General features: G+C 45.4%; 1 protein-coding gene across 2 annotated transcripts in view; it reads left to right on the top strand.

Moving 5' to 3' along the window:
* USP22 (ubiquitin specific peptidase 22) overlaps positions 1 to 9,637 on the top strand; it is a 113,302-nt gene extending 103,665 nt beyond the window's left edge. For both annotated transcript variants that reach the window (XM_063342935.1, XM_063342933.1), the window contains 5 exons: positions 202 to 328; positions 3,157 to 3,248; positions 4,729 to 4,791; positions 6,726 to 6,875; positions 8,727 to 9,637. In XM_063342935.1, the coding sequence (XP_063199005.1) occupies positions 202 to 328; positions 3,157 to 3,248; positions 4,729 to 4,791; positions 6,726 to 6,875; positions 8,727 to 8,769 (475 nt within the window). In that variant the 3' untranslated portion in view covers positions 8,770 to 9,637. The remainder of the gene's footprint in view (positions 1 to 201; positions 329 to 3,156; positions 3,249 to 4,728; positions 4,792 to 6,725; positions 6,876 to 8,726) is intronic.
* Positions 9,638 to 14,149: the final 4,512 nt, after the last annotated feature.

Here is a 14,149-nt window from a genome sequence, read left to right as displayed (position 1 = left end):
TCAGATTTGGATATCTGAACCAGAGCACTTTACATTATTGTAGATGTTGGTTTTTTTCCAAAATGACACTTAAAAGCCATGAACTCTGTCTCTTGTGGTGCCAGTGACACCCAAGTAAAAGTGAAATAAGTGTTTCCAGTACGTGTGGAAAATCATCTGATTGTTTTGTGCATCCCTTTGCTTTTTAATATTTTTTTTCAGGTTTACAAGGCCAGAACATCTAGGAAGCAGTGCCAAAATCAAATGTAGTGGTTGCCATAGCTACCAGGAATCTACCAAACAACTCACTATGAAGAAGTTACCCATTGTGGCCTGTTTTCATCTCAAAGTAAGTTCACAGGGGGCAGACAGAGCAAAGGACACGTATTCTCTCTGAGAGGATGAGCTAAATTCTTGGACATATCTTCTGGGTTTCACCGACTAATCTTTTACAGTATAAATTCATATAAAGAACAGCTTGCGTGCCCAGCTAGATTTCCTATTTAGATAGTATTACGTTATCTGTAGTGCAGCTTTGCAGTATGTCTGTGGGAACCTAACTCATCAGAATCTAGAAACAAAATGGAAGGTGGTACGATACCTGAACCAGCGTAGAAACCGATCTCCAGTAACACTTACTCATCCTGAGTGCTAAAAATTTTACCCGACGCTGCTACTGGAAGAATGCCACAGAGGAACTCTGTGTTGAGGGAAAAGCATGAAAAAGTTATCAATTGCAACGGAGAAGGCGTCTTGTATCTTCCCAACTGTGGCGTAGTTTTCAACACTTCCAATCCAGATTATGTCAGGTGCAATGATGGGAGATAATGTCAGATAGTTTAGTGCTGTACAATTTATGTCTTAAATATAAAGAGTATGACTGGGGTGCAGAGCAGGCAGCTGTCGCAAGAAGATGAAGGTCATTCTGTGGCAAGAGGCAAAGGGTCCTGGAAAAGTGATGCCACAGGCCTTTGTAGAAGCAGCCGCCGTAGTAATTTAGCTGCATCTTTGATCTGCGCGAGCTTTTCAGATGCGGACCTCTAAGTTCTTGAGTGTCTCCTGGGACAGAATGACAGTCCTCTCATTGCTGGGCAGCAACTGACGATCGCTGGCCTCAGCTCTTACCATGACCAGTGTCTCAAGAAGCCACCTATCTGATGGTGATGCTAATTAATGTCACATAAGCTACATGAAGAAAAACAGCATTTTACCTACAACATGGTGACTGGAAACAAATTTTAAAACAGCAGCCTATACGCTGTGTACGAATGAAGCTTGTATTGCTTCTCTTTTCAACTGGGGAGTGGTGAATTTGAAAGAACACACGTTCCAGCCTTTTGCTCCAGAGACTTTGTTCAGTTGTTCAAGTCTTGCATGGTTTCTAGGCTTTGAACTTTGGTAAAACACCTGGGTAACTTTAATAGTGTTGGAATTAGACCTTTATCTTGTAGCTGTCATGGCAAAGCGCGTGCTGAACTTTTGCTGTAGCATGGAGGCAGTTTTTCTGGTTTATTTTCCAGTAGCCCTCTAAGCTAGGTCAGTGCGTTCATACTGGAAAATCTAATACTCTGTGTAACTACAGTGTTGTGGTCTCACCGAGCAAGTCACGGGCTGTATTCAAGAAGTGATTGTAGTTTGGAATTGTTAAATTACATAGCAACTCCATATCCAGCGTAGCAGCAATTTAAAATTTATTTTCAAAATCTGGCTTGTACAAAAGGTGCTTAATGAAATGCAGAGTTCTTGACATGAAAACAGAATGCCATTGGAAGGTCCGTATTTGTGAGAAAAGATTGATTCTGCTTTCTTCTGGAAAAAGGTGTTACAGGTGGAAAGAATTCCCTCTTAATTTACAGGCCTTTTCAGACTGTTTGGGACAATCAGCCTTCAGATGTTCGCCCCCATACCCCAGCAGTTCTTCAGCTGCGTCTTGAGTATTAACCTAGACGATAGGCAGTGTGATATGCCGAAGATATTAGCCTGGCTGGAAGAGATAGTAGCAAAATTCCTTTTTTCTTTGGCTGTTTGTAGTCTTCCTGAAGATGGGTCTTGCATGACTGACTTGAGGTTTTGGGAGTGCTTGGCTGGCTCCTTGGCTTTTGGGGGGAGTTTTAGGGGTGCTGGGCTCTTGGTTTTGTTTTTATTTTTATTTTATTATTGCAGAGTAGTTGGCAAGATAGACCTAGATTCTGTTCTTCGGGCACGGCAACGTGAATGTGCTCAACCCCTTTCCGACGCTCAGTTCAGTATTTGTGTTACCCAGAATGATTGAAGATATTTCTTTTTGAAAATAAATTACTTTTCCTAAGTGATTATGTCGTCCTGTCCATGCAAAATGCAAATTTTGCTTCATGTGTTAAAGCAAAAAAGAAACACAAAAGATAAGAACTACAGAAGTCTCAGCTTTTCACGTCGGGATCTGTTGCTAGGGAATTGTTATGGCACCACAATTGGAAAATAATTAACTTGAAGTGTAAATAGAGCAGAATTTCTGAGAAATGGAGGGAGAAGCTGCCTTTAAATAGAAACTCATTCATCTCTTTCTGGTATTTGTTCCTGTTTCCATTTAATGTTCAATCGAGAAGATGAGGAGAGGATGGTGGGTATTGCAGGCTCCTTTTGGTGGAGGGACAAGGCTTTTTTATTATCATATTCCATTTTTGCCTTAATTTGAATTGGTATTTCTGTGTAGGCTTGCCTCCTGTCACTTGAGATGATTGGATGGGTGGATTAAGTGTGTGAATCTGATGGCAAGCTCTCATTGTCACCAGTTTTGTGTGCTGGTGTAGGCAGCAGCCAAGCGTTTGAACAGTGCATAGTACAAATGAACACTGCTTTGGGTAAAGGCTGGGTGTGCTCTCTCTGTTTAATGTATTATTTTTTTTTCTTAATGTCAGTTGGGAATAAGTTTGTATGTATAGATATTAAGGTAAACAATCGAATTAATACTGTATTTTCCCTCCACAAATTGTCGTTTATTTTCCTGGTAGAAATGTGTTAGCATTTACGCAGGGGTTCCCAGCATGGATAGTTGGTAGAAAAAATTTGGGGATGTCCCTGGATATTGACTGCTAATATGCTTTCATGTTACTGTTCCTAAGCTTAGGACATTTAAAAAAGACACAAAACTTAGCCTTTCTCTAAAGAAAAAAAAAAATTCTTCCACTTTGTCTCCAGCGGTTTGAACACTCAGCCAAACTGAGGCGAAAGATCACTACGTATGTCTCATTTCCGCTGGAGCTGGACATGACACCATTCATGGCTTCCAGGTGTGTACCAAGTTCAAAATCCCCCAAAGACCTGGACAGAACTGTTTACCAGTTCGTACATGTGCATCATGAAACATGGAACATCCTTGAATCAAGGTTATAGAACAGTATGTATAATGATACTTCTGCTGTAAGCTTCTCCTTGAAATGTGCATATTTTCTAAACTAATTTTTAGATAAACTGTTGAGTTTTGTTGCCAGAAAAGGCTTTGTAGTTATTTAATTTTTTTTATTCATGTGCGTTATGTTTCTGGTTGCATGTTAAATTTATCGACTCGGATCCATCGTGCCTTCAAATCTCTGCTTTGGTCCCATCACCCAAGTGCCCACCCACCAGTCATCTTCTGTAATTAGGCAGACGAGACGTAACCTAATGCCTAACCCAGTATTTCTGAAGTTATAAAAATCCTTCCTCTTTATTCCCGCACGCATGCAAATCTGGGGTTTTTTGTTTTGTACCTTCAACATCTGTTTAAGAATGCTGCAAGAAGAAAAAACATACTCCAGTTTAAAATAGGTATTTCTAATTGGTATTTAAACAGAAACAGTAAGACTTCTCCCACCTCCCAGGTTTGTGAAAGACATGACATTTGTATAAATACACCTTTATGAAAGGAATTTCATCAGCTTCATTAATGAGTATTTGTCAGGTATTCCATTCAAATATACAAGAGGATATTCAGATTTCATTTATACCTAAAGCAATGCAGAAAGCCCCAAAACACGGCATCTCTTAACACTGGGACTCTATTTGATGCTTAAATTTTACTAGTAATTTCAAGCTTCGCCTGCCCTTCCCAAAGAAAAGAAAAGTCAATGCTTCTGCCAGGAGAGAAAGGAGAGCCCTAAAGCTCTGTTAAATAGCGTTATGTTAAGAATATATGGTTTATTCCAGTATATTCTGGAGATTTTGAGACTTCCCTGTTCCTCTGTGGTGAATTCTCCCTGGGTAGAACAGGCTCTGCTGATGAAAGGTATCAAGCATAATGGAATATAGATGGGATAATCAGCAGGCATAACTCAGTAATCTGAATTTCATCGGCTATGAAATCAACAGCGTAATCCTATTGCTGTTGTCAAAACACAAAATGAATTTTCAAGTCAGAGCCAGAATGATTGACCCATCACAGGATAAAGGATTGATGTAATTAGTTATTTTTCCACGTTTAAAATACAAATCTTTGCTTAACCCCTTTTTAAGCTTTTTGGATAGGACATTTGACGTAAACAGATCTGTATTTGCAGCAGTGAAGCCTTGACCAGAAGGAGAAATGGTGTTTCTTATGTAGCGTTGCTGTGAGAACAAATAAAGCATCTTTAGCATCCTAATCAGCAGCCCTTCTCCGCTGCTAAGCGGCATCGGGCTTTTGAATGAGGCCCTGGATTTGGCAGACAGGCTGTGTCATGTAAAACCTGTTTCCTCGGTTTGGGAAGCCACTGCTTTTAAGTGACTGGATTTTTGTGTGTGTGTGTGTTGCAGTAAAGAGAGCAGAATGAACGGGCAATACCAGCAGCCGACGGATAGTCTAAACAATGATAATAAGTAAGTGGTACATTCCATGACTCCTCTTGGGAAAGGTAGTTGGTTTCTAGACGGAGTTGTACAGTCTGCTGTATATCCCGCAGTGCGAAGTGCATTACCATATCTGACAGCCCAGTAAGTCTGAACTGTTGAAAAATAAAGCTTCGTTCACTACAGTTGCCTACCCTGTCGTGGCTTTGTGGCAGCTGACTTTCAGATCTGAAGGTGGTAACCCCAGCAATCGCTCTATGAGCAAAATTCAAAGCATTGGTTACGGTGTTAAAAGGGATGGGTGTTTCCTTTAAAGAATCCTGTTTCTCTTGCAATAGCAAAGGGAGTTGCCGAGGACCGCAAGAAAGTTTATAGAACACTTAACACCCAAAGTCCCAAGTGGATGACCGCAGTAATGCTGGGGTCTCTTGGCTCAGGTATTGATTACAGCCAGAATAAACGACAGGCTGATGTGGGACTTGCTTAGGAATTTAAAGGGAGTGTAATTGAAACCAATATCCATAGCTTTATGGCAATAGAGATGGTCACACCAACCTTATCTTTTCTTTTAATAAGGTTACAAGTTTGGTTGCTACAGTCATGTGCTGATGTTGTGTATTTAAATTCTTCAAGGCACTTCATTTGGCGCTAAAAATTTCATTAAGAAACTGGAATCACACAATAGAGAGATGTAAAAACTAGCTAACCAGGGCTTAGTCATGCGAGCGGATACCAGGCGGGTGCTGTGTGTGGTCCTATAGTGATTGTTTAATAGCGTTAGCAACGATCTGAAGGAAAACACAACTGATCACCGTTGAGGTTTGCCCATGACTGAAGTTGGAGAAGTTGCTAACGATGAAGAGGATTGGGTGATGAGAGCAGAGGCATCTGGGCTGCTTAGTAAGCTGGGTGCCAGTAACAGCTGGGGCAATCTTAGAACCCTCCATCTAGGGCTAGAGAGTGGTGTCCATCCTCCTTGGATTAAAGGACTCCACGAGGAAGAGGGTGACGTTATCAGCCAGTGGCTCTGTAGACAGTCAGATGAATGGCGCCTTGTTGCGGCACCACTGTGTCAAAAGAGCTCTGTGAATTTTGAACATAAGTTAGACAGTATCAAGGGAGATTAAAGAGATGATTTTACCATTGTGCAGCTGTGTTTGTATCCCACTTTTAGGACAGCGTTTTAAGAAAGAGTTAGAGAGAGTGGAGAACATTTGAAAAAGAGCTGCAATATATTTAAGACTGGAAGTAAAGTCTTATTTTGAACAAAACAGCCAAGGACTTCAGTCTTCTCCTTTTTAAGAAAAGAAAAGGGGGGTGGGGGGGGAAGTTAAGAGCAGGTTGATTAGTCTACCAGTATCTTTCTTTGGAACGGAGACGTGTCTGCTAGTTTTCAGGCCAGCAGGCAAATGCACAGCAGCACCTGAAAGCTGGAAGTTCAGGCTGAATATATTCAGTATTTCCAAATAGGTACAGACTTTCCAGATTAAGGAAAATTAATCAGTACAGCAATATATCACTAGAAATATTTAAGATTAGTTCTATTTAAGATTACCTCCTTCTCCATCCCCACACCTCAAATGTATTTTTCTGGTTCACTAGAGTGACTAATTCAGGGAAAAAGAAGGTCAGACTAGGTAATCAGTGGTCCTCTTCAGGAATACATCGATATTGATCTATTTCAGAAGAAAAATCTCTGTTAGCCAGCATTGCTAAAGCTGATGGCTGTCATCAGAGCGGAGTGTTGCAGTAATAGCAAGACAGAAAAAGAAAAATGTGGTTATTTTCCCTGGGCAAGGGTGCCCGCTTCCCAGTTAATGTTAAGAACTGGTGTTTTATTGGTGGATTAGATCCTTTAGTATCGCTGCATGTGTTTATGAACGTAAGCTTCTGCCTGTCTAAAATGTCTAAAAGTTGGTTTTCCCCTTTTGATCCACGTATTCATTAACTCTTTCCTGTACCAGGTATTCCTTGTTTGCAGTAGTTAATCACCAGGGAACCTTGGAGAGCGGGCACTATACCAGCTTCATCCGGCAGCACAAGGACCAGTGGTTCAAGTGTGATGATGCCATTATCACCAAGGCTAGCATTAAGGATGTGCTAGACAGTGAAGGGTAAGTTGTGAACTGGAAAGGGGAAAGGAAGGAAAACCTTGGCCTTTGTTGGGTTTTCCTTACTTTCAGTTAAAAGGCCCTTTCATCATAGAGAAGACTTAATTTCTCTCTTTGAATATCTAACGTCTCTCTCTGTGTATGTATCAGTGCTTCAGAATGGGGCTTTATAATCCGGGATTGGTTGAAGGAAGAAGAGGGGAAGGACGAGGGACATCAGCTGACTCTGCGGTGTCTGTAGCTGGCGCTCACGTCCAGACTCTCCTTGTTAATGGAAGGGACTCTGAAAACCAAAGTGATCTGATGTAGGATCACTCCTACAGTGTAGGAGCAGTGTTTACCTCCGTGACACAATCCAACCTTGGCAGACCCTTTGGATTACTGTGAATCTAACAGATCGGAAGAAAAGCCATTAAGAAAATACTGTGAACCAGAGCGGCAAGGCTATGTGGGAGGCAGGTACAGCACGTGAGCTGTTTCTTAGCTCATGGCTTCACGTTGATTTCAGATATTTGCATTAGCCAAGTGTTGGGAGTGCAGGGCAGTAGTCTGCAAGGGCAGTAGCTTGGTGTTCCTCATTTGAGGGAAGCACTGGGATGTGCTTCAAGAGTAAGGTAATTTAACGTCTGAAGTCTTCATTTTTCATTTTCAACTGTGGGACTTCGTACTAGAAAGATAAGCCTTTTATTGTTCTTGGTTTAATTAGTCCTGACATTTCCGTGGATTGCTGCAGATGTTCAGTTTGTAATTTTTTTTTTAACAGATTTTCCAATTTTTTTATTTTTTGAACTTCAGCCAGGAAGTAAAAAAATCTATCCTATAATATCTGCATTCTGGTGTTAAATGATTTGACAAGGTAACTTCTGCTTTGAGGACAGCAGCAAAAGGAGCTTGTTTGTCTTCAATAACAAGTGGCCAGCTCTGGCCCTCGGATGGGGCATGTCAGTGGAAGAAACTGCCGTAGGCAAGGAGAGGATACCCAACGCCACTGCCGCCCGTCCGTCCCGTTAAAGGCTGCCTTGAGCTCTGTTCTGTTTTCCCTGGCTCAGATAAAGGCTGAGGCTAAGTAGATCTGCACTGTGTAAGGGAAGCTCCATAGGGTGTGTGATGGAACAATAATAATAATTGGGAAGTCTCAAAAGTGCTTTGAAGCGTTTTAGGAGAGTTCTGCCGTGACCCTGCCAGTGTGCGGCGTGTAAAGAGTGGGTAGAGATGAGTCCGCTTCCCTCTGACGTGTAACTGCTTGAGGGCTGCGCTCCGTTACGTAGCAGTGCACATAAAGTAATTAAGGACGGGAAGAATTTCATCCTGTTAAGCCACCAGATTTGAGTACAGATTGAGACGTTAGATATTGGAGTTGGATTTGATTGTTGGATTCGATTGGGACGCAGGAGTTTTCACCCACGTGCCTGTAACAGTAAACGACAGACAGTTTGCAACGATCTTAAGTGTCTGATGCCTTGGTGATGTGACTCTGAAGCAGCAGTTGCATCTCAAAGCACCTCCGTTGCGTTTTTTGTCATGATAGCGTTAAATGGGTGCTGCCTGTCTGGGCACCAACACGGTCCCATCTCCCAGAATCTTTCAGGTTCTAAGTAGATTGTACAACAAGAAGGTTCAACTGTTTGATGGACAACTGTTCAGTTTCCCGAGCTGCTGGTAAAACTGTTTCAGCTGGCTTCCCTCCTTCTCATCCATGCTTACTGTAGGGAACTGGCACGTCCCTGGAATGGCTTCAAATTGAAAAGAAAAACAAAATTAATAGCCCTCATTTTTTATGATCGCATCAGTGGAAATACTGATCTGCTCCGACGCACAGCGGAAAGCTGAACCTGTACCTCTGCTTTCTTGCAGATATTTGCTGTTCTATCACAAACAGTTCCTGGAGTATGAATAGCCTTATCCAGCAGGTTGTCAGATACAAACAAGGAAGAAAATAAGCAAGCCTTCTGAATCGACACACAAACCTACCTGAAATGAAAAGACCCATTAAAAACCAACTAGCACTGAGCTGTAACAGGACCTACTTGACACTGACTCAAAGCCTGGCGGAGTAAGAAATGAACAATGTCCAACGTGTATGCAGTCCCGCAAGGACAAAGGGGGAAAAAAAAGAGGCTACAGTCAGTCACTTAACAGAGGAAATATAAAATGAAAGGAATGCTCTGGGTGGGGGAAACGGGAGCCAGAGGAGTCCGGGCACTGGTACATCTCCTATGTTCCTCCAAAATGTGTGTGGGAAGGCAAGGGTTATACCCTCATCTCCATAAGCATCTTCTCCATTTGGTGCTTCAGCTCCAACGACCAATCATATAACAGTTAAAATTAAAAATCCAAGCCCATTTTTTTTATGCATATGGGTCTGAAAGCAGTAGAGTGGAGGAGGAGGGGATGACACAACTAAAGGACTTTGCAAGTATCTTTTTATTTGTGAATTTTAGTTATTAAATAAATACAGTATGAAACTATTAGGCTCTTTTTTTTCCAACAACCATAAAAGAAATCCTGGATTGTGGAACTGAAGCTACAGTACTAAGACAGGTTTTCAAGCATGCCTGCTTGCACAGGTAACGTTCAATGCCATCGGACTGCTCATCAAAAGCATCAGCACAGATTCTTTTCTGTTTTGAGCCCTTTTTTGTTTTGTTTTCTATAAATAGCTATTTTCTTAATTTTTTTTCCTTTTATTCCCTTTTTTTCACGAGAATGAAATTCATAAATGCAACCATCAGTAAAAATGAATGAATTGGCGTGTTTATACTGTAAGAGTGGTCTTGGTTCTTTTTTTAAAATCTTGTGAATAAGTTTGAATTTCTCAGAATTGCTTGATTTGTTGTTGCTGGTTTTGGTTTGGTTTTTTTTTCTCCCCCCCCGCTGCCTTCCAAAGGCGCATATAGATATATATATCTCTCTATATAGATATATATATATATGACACTTGAAAGAATCTCGGTATTGAAAAATGTACCATCTGTTAGAAACGGTTGCTGCTGGGGGCAGCATGGAGCGATAGATCTGCTGCTATTGAGCACTTCTGCAGTGCACTCAGTTTTTAAGTAAACAACACATTTTCCTGGTATGTGCTAAGGCTGGTATTGGCTCCTTGTATCCTCCCACATGGATTAACTCCTCACGTACTCTCTTCTCCTCCTTGCAGAATCGCAGCTGCCGTATCGGTGTCCTTAGCTTGCAGCGCTGGGTGCACCAGCGTACTCCTGGCTTTGTCGCAAACGCGGTTTTGCTCCTTTTCTCCCCCTCCACCGCTGGCTTTTTAAAGCAGCTTTTTTAAAAAGACCTTGGCTTGTGAAAATCCCAGCTCGTGCGCTGCGTCTTGCTCTGAGGGTGCTGGGCTGTGGGTTGAATTGCAGCCTCCGAGAGAAACCATTGGGAACGTAGAGCTTAAAGGAGCAAAAATAGCTTTGTTCTCCCTCCCTTATGGAGTCCTGTGTAAGAATGTGTATAAATCGGTGTAAGAGCCACACCAAGAAGGTCGTTAACCTCTGTGTCTGTATCCAGACAGCCATTCTTCAGCTTTACCAGCGTGGTTAAAAACATTGGACGGGTCTAACCTTTTAGATTCTGTGCTCTAGAAATGAGTTACAGGTGCCTAACCCGCCTGAGACGGGCGGGAAGGGATCTGATTAACAGAAGAAATAGGAGGAAAAAAAGGGAAGGGGGTTGGTTTGCTTTTCAAACGTGAGCACCTTGCGAGAGCAGCTGAACGAAAGGACGGTGGGATCGCGTTGGATTTGCACACGAGCTGGAAAAGCACAAGGCAGTTTTGTGCATCCAGAGATTCCTGCGATGGCTTGCGAGAGGGAAGGAAGAAGGGACGACAAACCGAAGCACCTTGAATGCCAAATCAGGGATAGGAAACGCTCCGTACGGTGCGGGAGTGACCCAGGCAGCCTGCTTTCTGCGGAGAAGTGATGGCGTACGCTGCGTTTGTTGCCTGTCTCTCCCTATCGTCATGCTTGAAATAATTTTCAATTGTAATTGGGTGCCGCAAGATTTAACCTGCGCGTTCTTGTCGCCAATGAAAAATGGCTGGAGAAATGCAGATGAATGGCGCACCCGCAGGAAAGGGTGGGGGGGCCGCCCTCTCCCTCCCTCTCCCCCCCCTCGCTCCCCGAACCAGGCACGGTGTCGTGCAGATGCTTAGCGACGCTTTCTGCTACCTTTTAATAATGCAGCAAGCTTGCGGAGGAAGAGGAGAATCAGCCTTTTCATTATTCCCAGGGCTGCTGCGGCTGGTCCCCACCTTGTCCCCTGGCTGGCGGAGGAGTGCCACCGCGCGGCGGCAGGGCTCGCCCGAGCGGGGATGCTCCGCTTTGGCGTGATGAGTTCCCCAGCCTTTTGCCTGCCTTTTTTTTTTTTTTTCTCTCTTTTTTTTTTTTTTTTTTTTTTTGATGCTGGAGCCTGAACAAACGAATTCTGTTTTCCACTCGCACGCGCTCGGCCACCGGAGCTAATGCAGTCTGTTTGGTTAATCCTTTAGAAACAAATTATTTAGGGACGGGGCCAAGCCGTATAAATCAGCCTCAATGTTCGGGTTTTTCCCCCCCCCCCACTACCACCCTCTAAGGCTGGTGGAGAGGGCTGTGCTCTGTGCGACGGCACCGGCGCAGATGGCTTTCAGTGGGAGATTTCAATGCTTTGGTTTCAAAAACAGAATTCCTGGTGTATTAAAAGCTCTTATTCTTTTCTTCCTTCCCCCCTCCCCATCCCACCCTCCCCCCGTGTCTCTCCCTGTGTCGCACCAGGCGTGTTTCTATTTCCAGCAATAGTAAATCAGCGCAGGTTGCTAGAGGGGGGAGAGAGCGTTTTCCCTCTTTGTATAAAAATGGAAGACCGGCTGCTGTCGCAGGAGCAGCACGTCCCCTCGCCATGCTTTTTCTCAAACCCACCCTTCTCCTACCCTTTGGCTCCTCGGGAATGGCCACGCAGCCCGTACGCTGGGTTTATTCCCCGCAGAACAGGGAGGTTTCTCTCTGCAGAACTCCCTCAACGTCACCTTTAGGAAAAACGCCGACCACAAAATGCCGTGCTGCGCAGCGAGACGCCGACGAAGGGCTGATGAAGTTGTGCCTCCCTAACGAGCAGCGAGAGGCTGCCTCCTCCGTGCCGTGGTGGCTGCGCAGCTTCAGTGCTGACCCTCTTCATTTGGGGGGGCTTTTTGGGGTTGACTGGTTTATTTTAAGGTACGGTTTTATATCGGCACGGCGTGGTCTGTTGTGAGGAGGCATCTGCAGAGATGGCTGGAAACAAAGGCCGGTGTGGTGATGCAGGCTGGTGCTGGAGTCTGTATTCTGTTATGTACCACCAACGAACGTGGCTCTACACAAAAATAGCCAGAAAGTGGCTTTTAGTATAATATTTTCTTGTCCCTCAGCCACTTGACTGGAGATGAGGCTTTACTTTGATGCTGGTGCCTAATGAAAACCTGAGCAAAAGTAGAAATGTGCGAATTGACTAAACCCCTGGGTGGATGCCCTTGCTCGAAGTCAGTGCCCTTAATTCCACGTACTCGTCCCAGCTGTAACTGCTTGTGTCCCGTAGCTGCAGTGTCTCTCTGGTATTGGAGGTGGTGTCTCCAGGTGTGCTCCATCATGGCTGTTGGCCAGTGGCTGCCAATGCGATACCAAATCCATTGATTCCTCTTGGTTCTCCAGCATCCAAGGGTTGTGTCTGGGAGCCTGTGCATTATTCTCACTGCTGGTTTGTTCCAGTTGTTCCATGTTACCTTTTCTTTCATACGCTGATGACAGTAGTTCCGTTCCCTGAAGGCGGGTGAGGAAGGGGATAGGCTTGATATCGGGGAAGGACTTGGCTTCTGATGAGTATTTTTCCCGGTTTCTGGGACGCCAGGCTGCGTGGTGACGGGGTGGGGGGGACAGACCCGGCCTGACGTGGGCTTTACCTGGGTGTGAGAAGGCGAGTGGCCTCCTGGGCCAGCTGGAGCAGGAGGTGCCGCGTGCCAGCGCCACGCAGGGTGAGCCCGTGTGCTGGCTGGCACAGACGCTTTCCCAAAAGCTTTCTCGTTTGAATGATGCCTCTTGATCCTCAAGAGATGCCCTAATTGCAAAACTGGTGGCACGTGTTCAGTTGTTTCTATCCCATTTTTAAATGAGGTTCTGAATCTCCTTGCACAAGTGGTGTGGCCGGGGGTTCCCGCGGGCGACGAGCGTCTGTCCCTGGAGGTGGCACTTGAATGTCCGCAGGACACCGGAGCCGGGCTGAAGCTGCCGCAGGAGCTCCGTGCTGGGAAGGGGTAGCGTGATGAGGCACCACGTCTGCTTTAGGAGGGTTTTCTATCTCCTGGAGCCCCCGTCCTCACTGGGAAGCGCTTGGGCAGAAGTGGCCATGGGCCTGGGGGCTCTCCCAGCCCTGGTGCCGGGGGGGGACGTGCTGGTGCTGCCCCCAGGTAAGTGCAAAACCCCTTTGCCCCACAGAGGTGGGGAGGGGAAGCCAAGAAGAGGAAGAGAGGCAGCGCTCCCACCCAGCCTGAGTGGGAGGTCAAGGTGGTGGGGAGGCCCAGCGAGAGTGGAGGACATGGTGCTGTAGGAGGCCATAGAGGGAGTGGGACACTGAGCAGCGGTGGAGGGTGAGGAGAGGCCAGGAGGCTTTGGGAGGGTGAGCACCAACAGGAGCCTGGGAGAGCAGGGACAGGACAAAAGGCTGAGGGAGGTGGAAGAGGAGTGTGAGGGTGAGCAGGAGCGGAGGCTGAGCGGGAATGCAAGTGGGAGGCTCGGGGAGACTAAAGGGTGTAGGAGACAAAAGGCAGAGCAAGAGCGGATGCCAAAAGGTGGAGGCAGAAAAAGAGTAAGGCTGAGCCGGAACGGAACCCGAGACTGGGGGAAGCTCACGTAGAGATTGGTCTACACAAAGATGCAGGCCCATGAGAAGTTGAGGCTGAGCAGAGGTGGGAGGCCAAAAGGAGGTGGGAGTCTAAGGAAGAGCTGAGGCTTTGCAGAGGTGGAGGCCAAAAGTGGGTGGGACTCCAAGGAACAGTTGAGGTTCAGCAAGGGTTGAGGTCAAAAGTGGGTGGGAGGCTGAGCATAGCTGTGGGCCAGGGTGGCTTCTGGGGCCAAAAGACTTTGGACGTTTAGAGAAATTGGGATGCTAGTGATGCTGTGGTGTTCGGGGCCATGGTGTCGGAGCCTGTGGGAGCTGAGCCATGGGGCAGGAGGCCACAGGACTCGAGACCATGGGACCATGAGACCAGAGGCTGCTGGAGCAGATTCCCCAGGAGGGAAACGACAGGAGCTAAGGCCATG

The sequence above is a fragment of the Chroicocephalus ridibundus genome, chromosome 8 (assembly GCF_963924245.1).
Source record: "Chroicocephalus ridibundus chromosome 8, bChrRid1.1, whole genome shotgun sequence".
Taxonomy (NCBI): domain Eukaryota; kingdom Metazoa; phylum Chordata; class Aves; order Charadriiformes; family Laridae; genus Chroicocephalus; species Chroicocephalus ridibundus.
The sequence above is the reverse complement of the archived record's forward strand: the minus strand, read 5'-3'. Positions and strand labels throughout refer to the sequence as shown.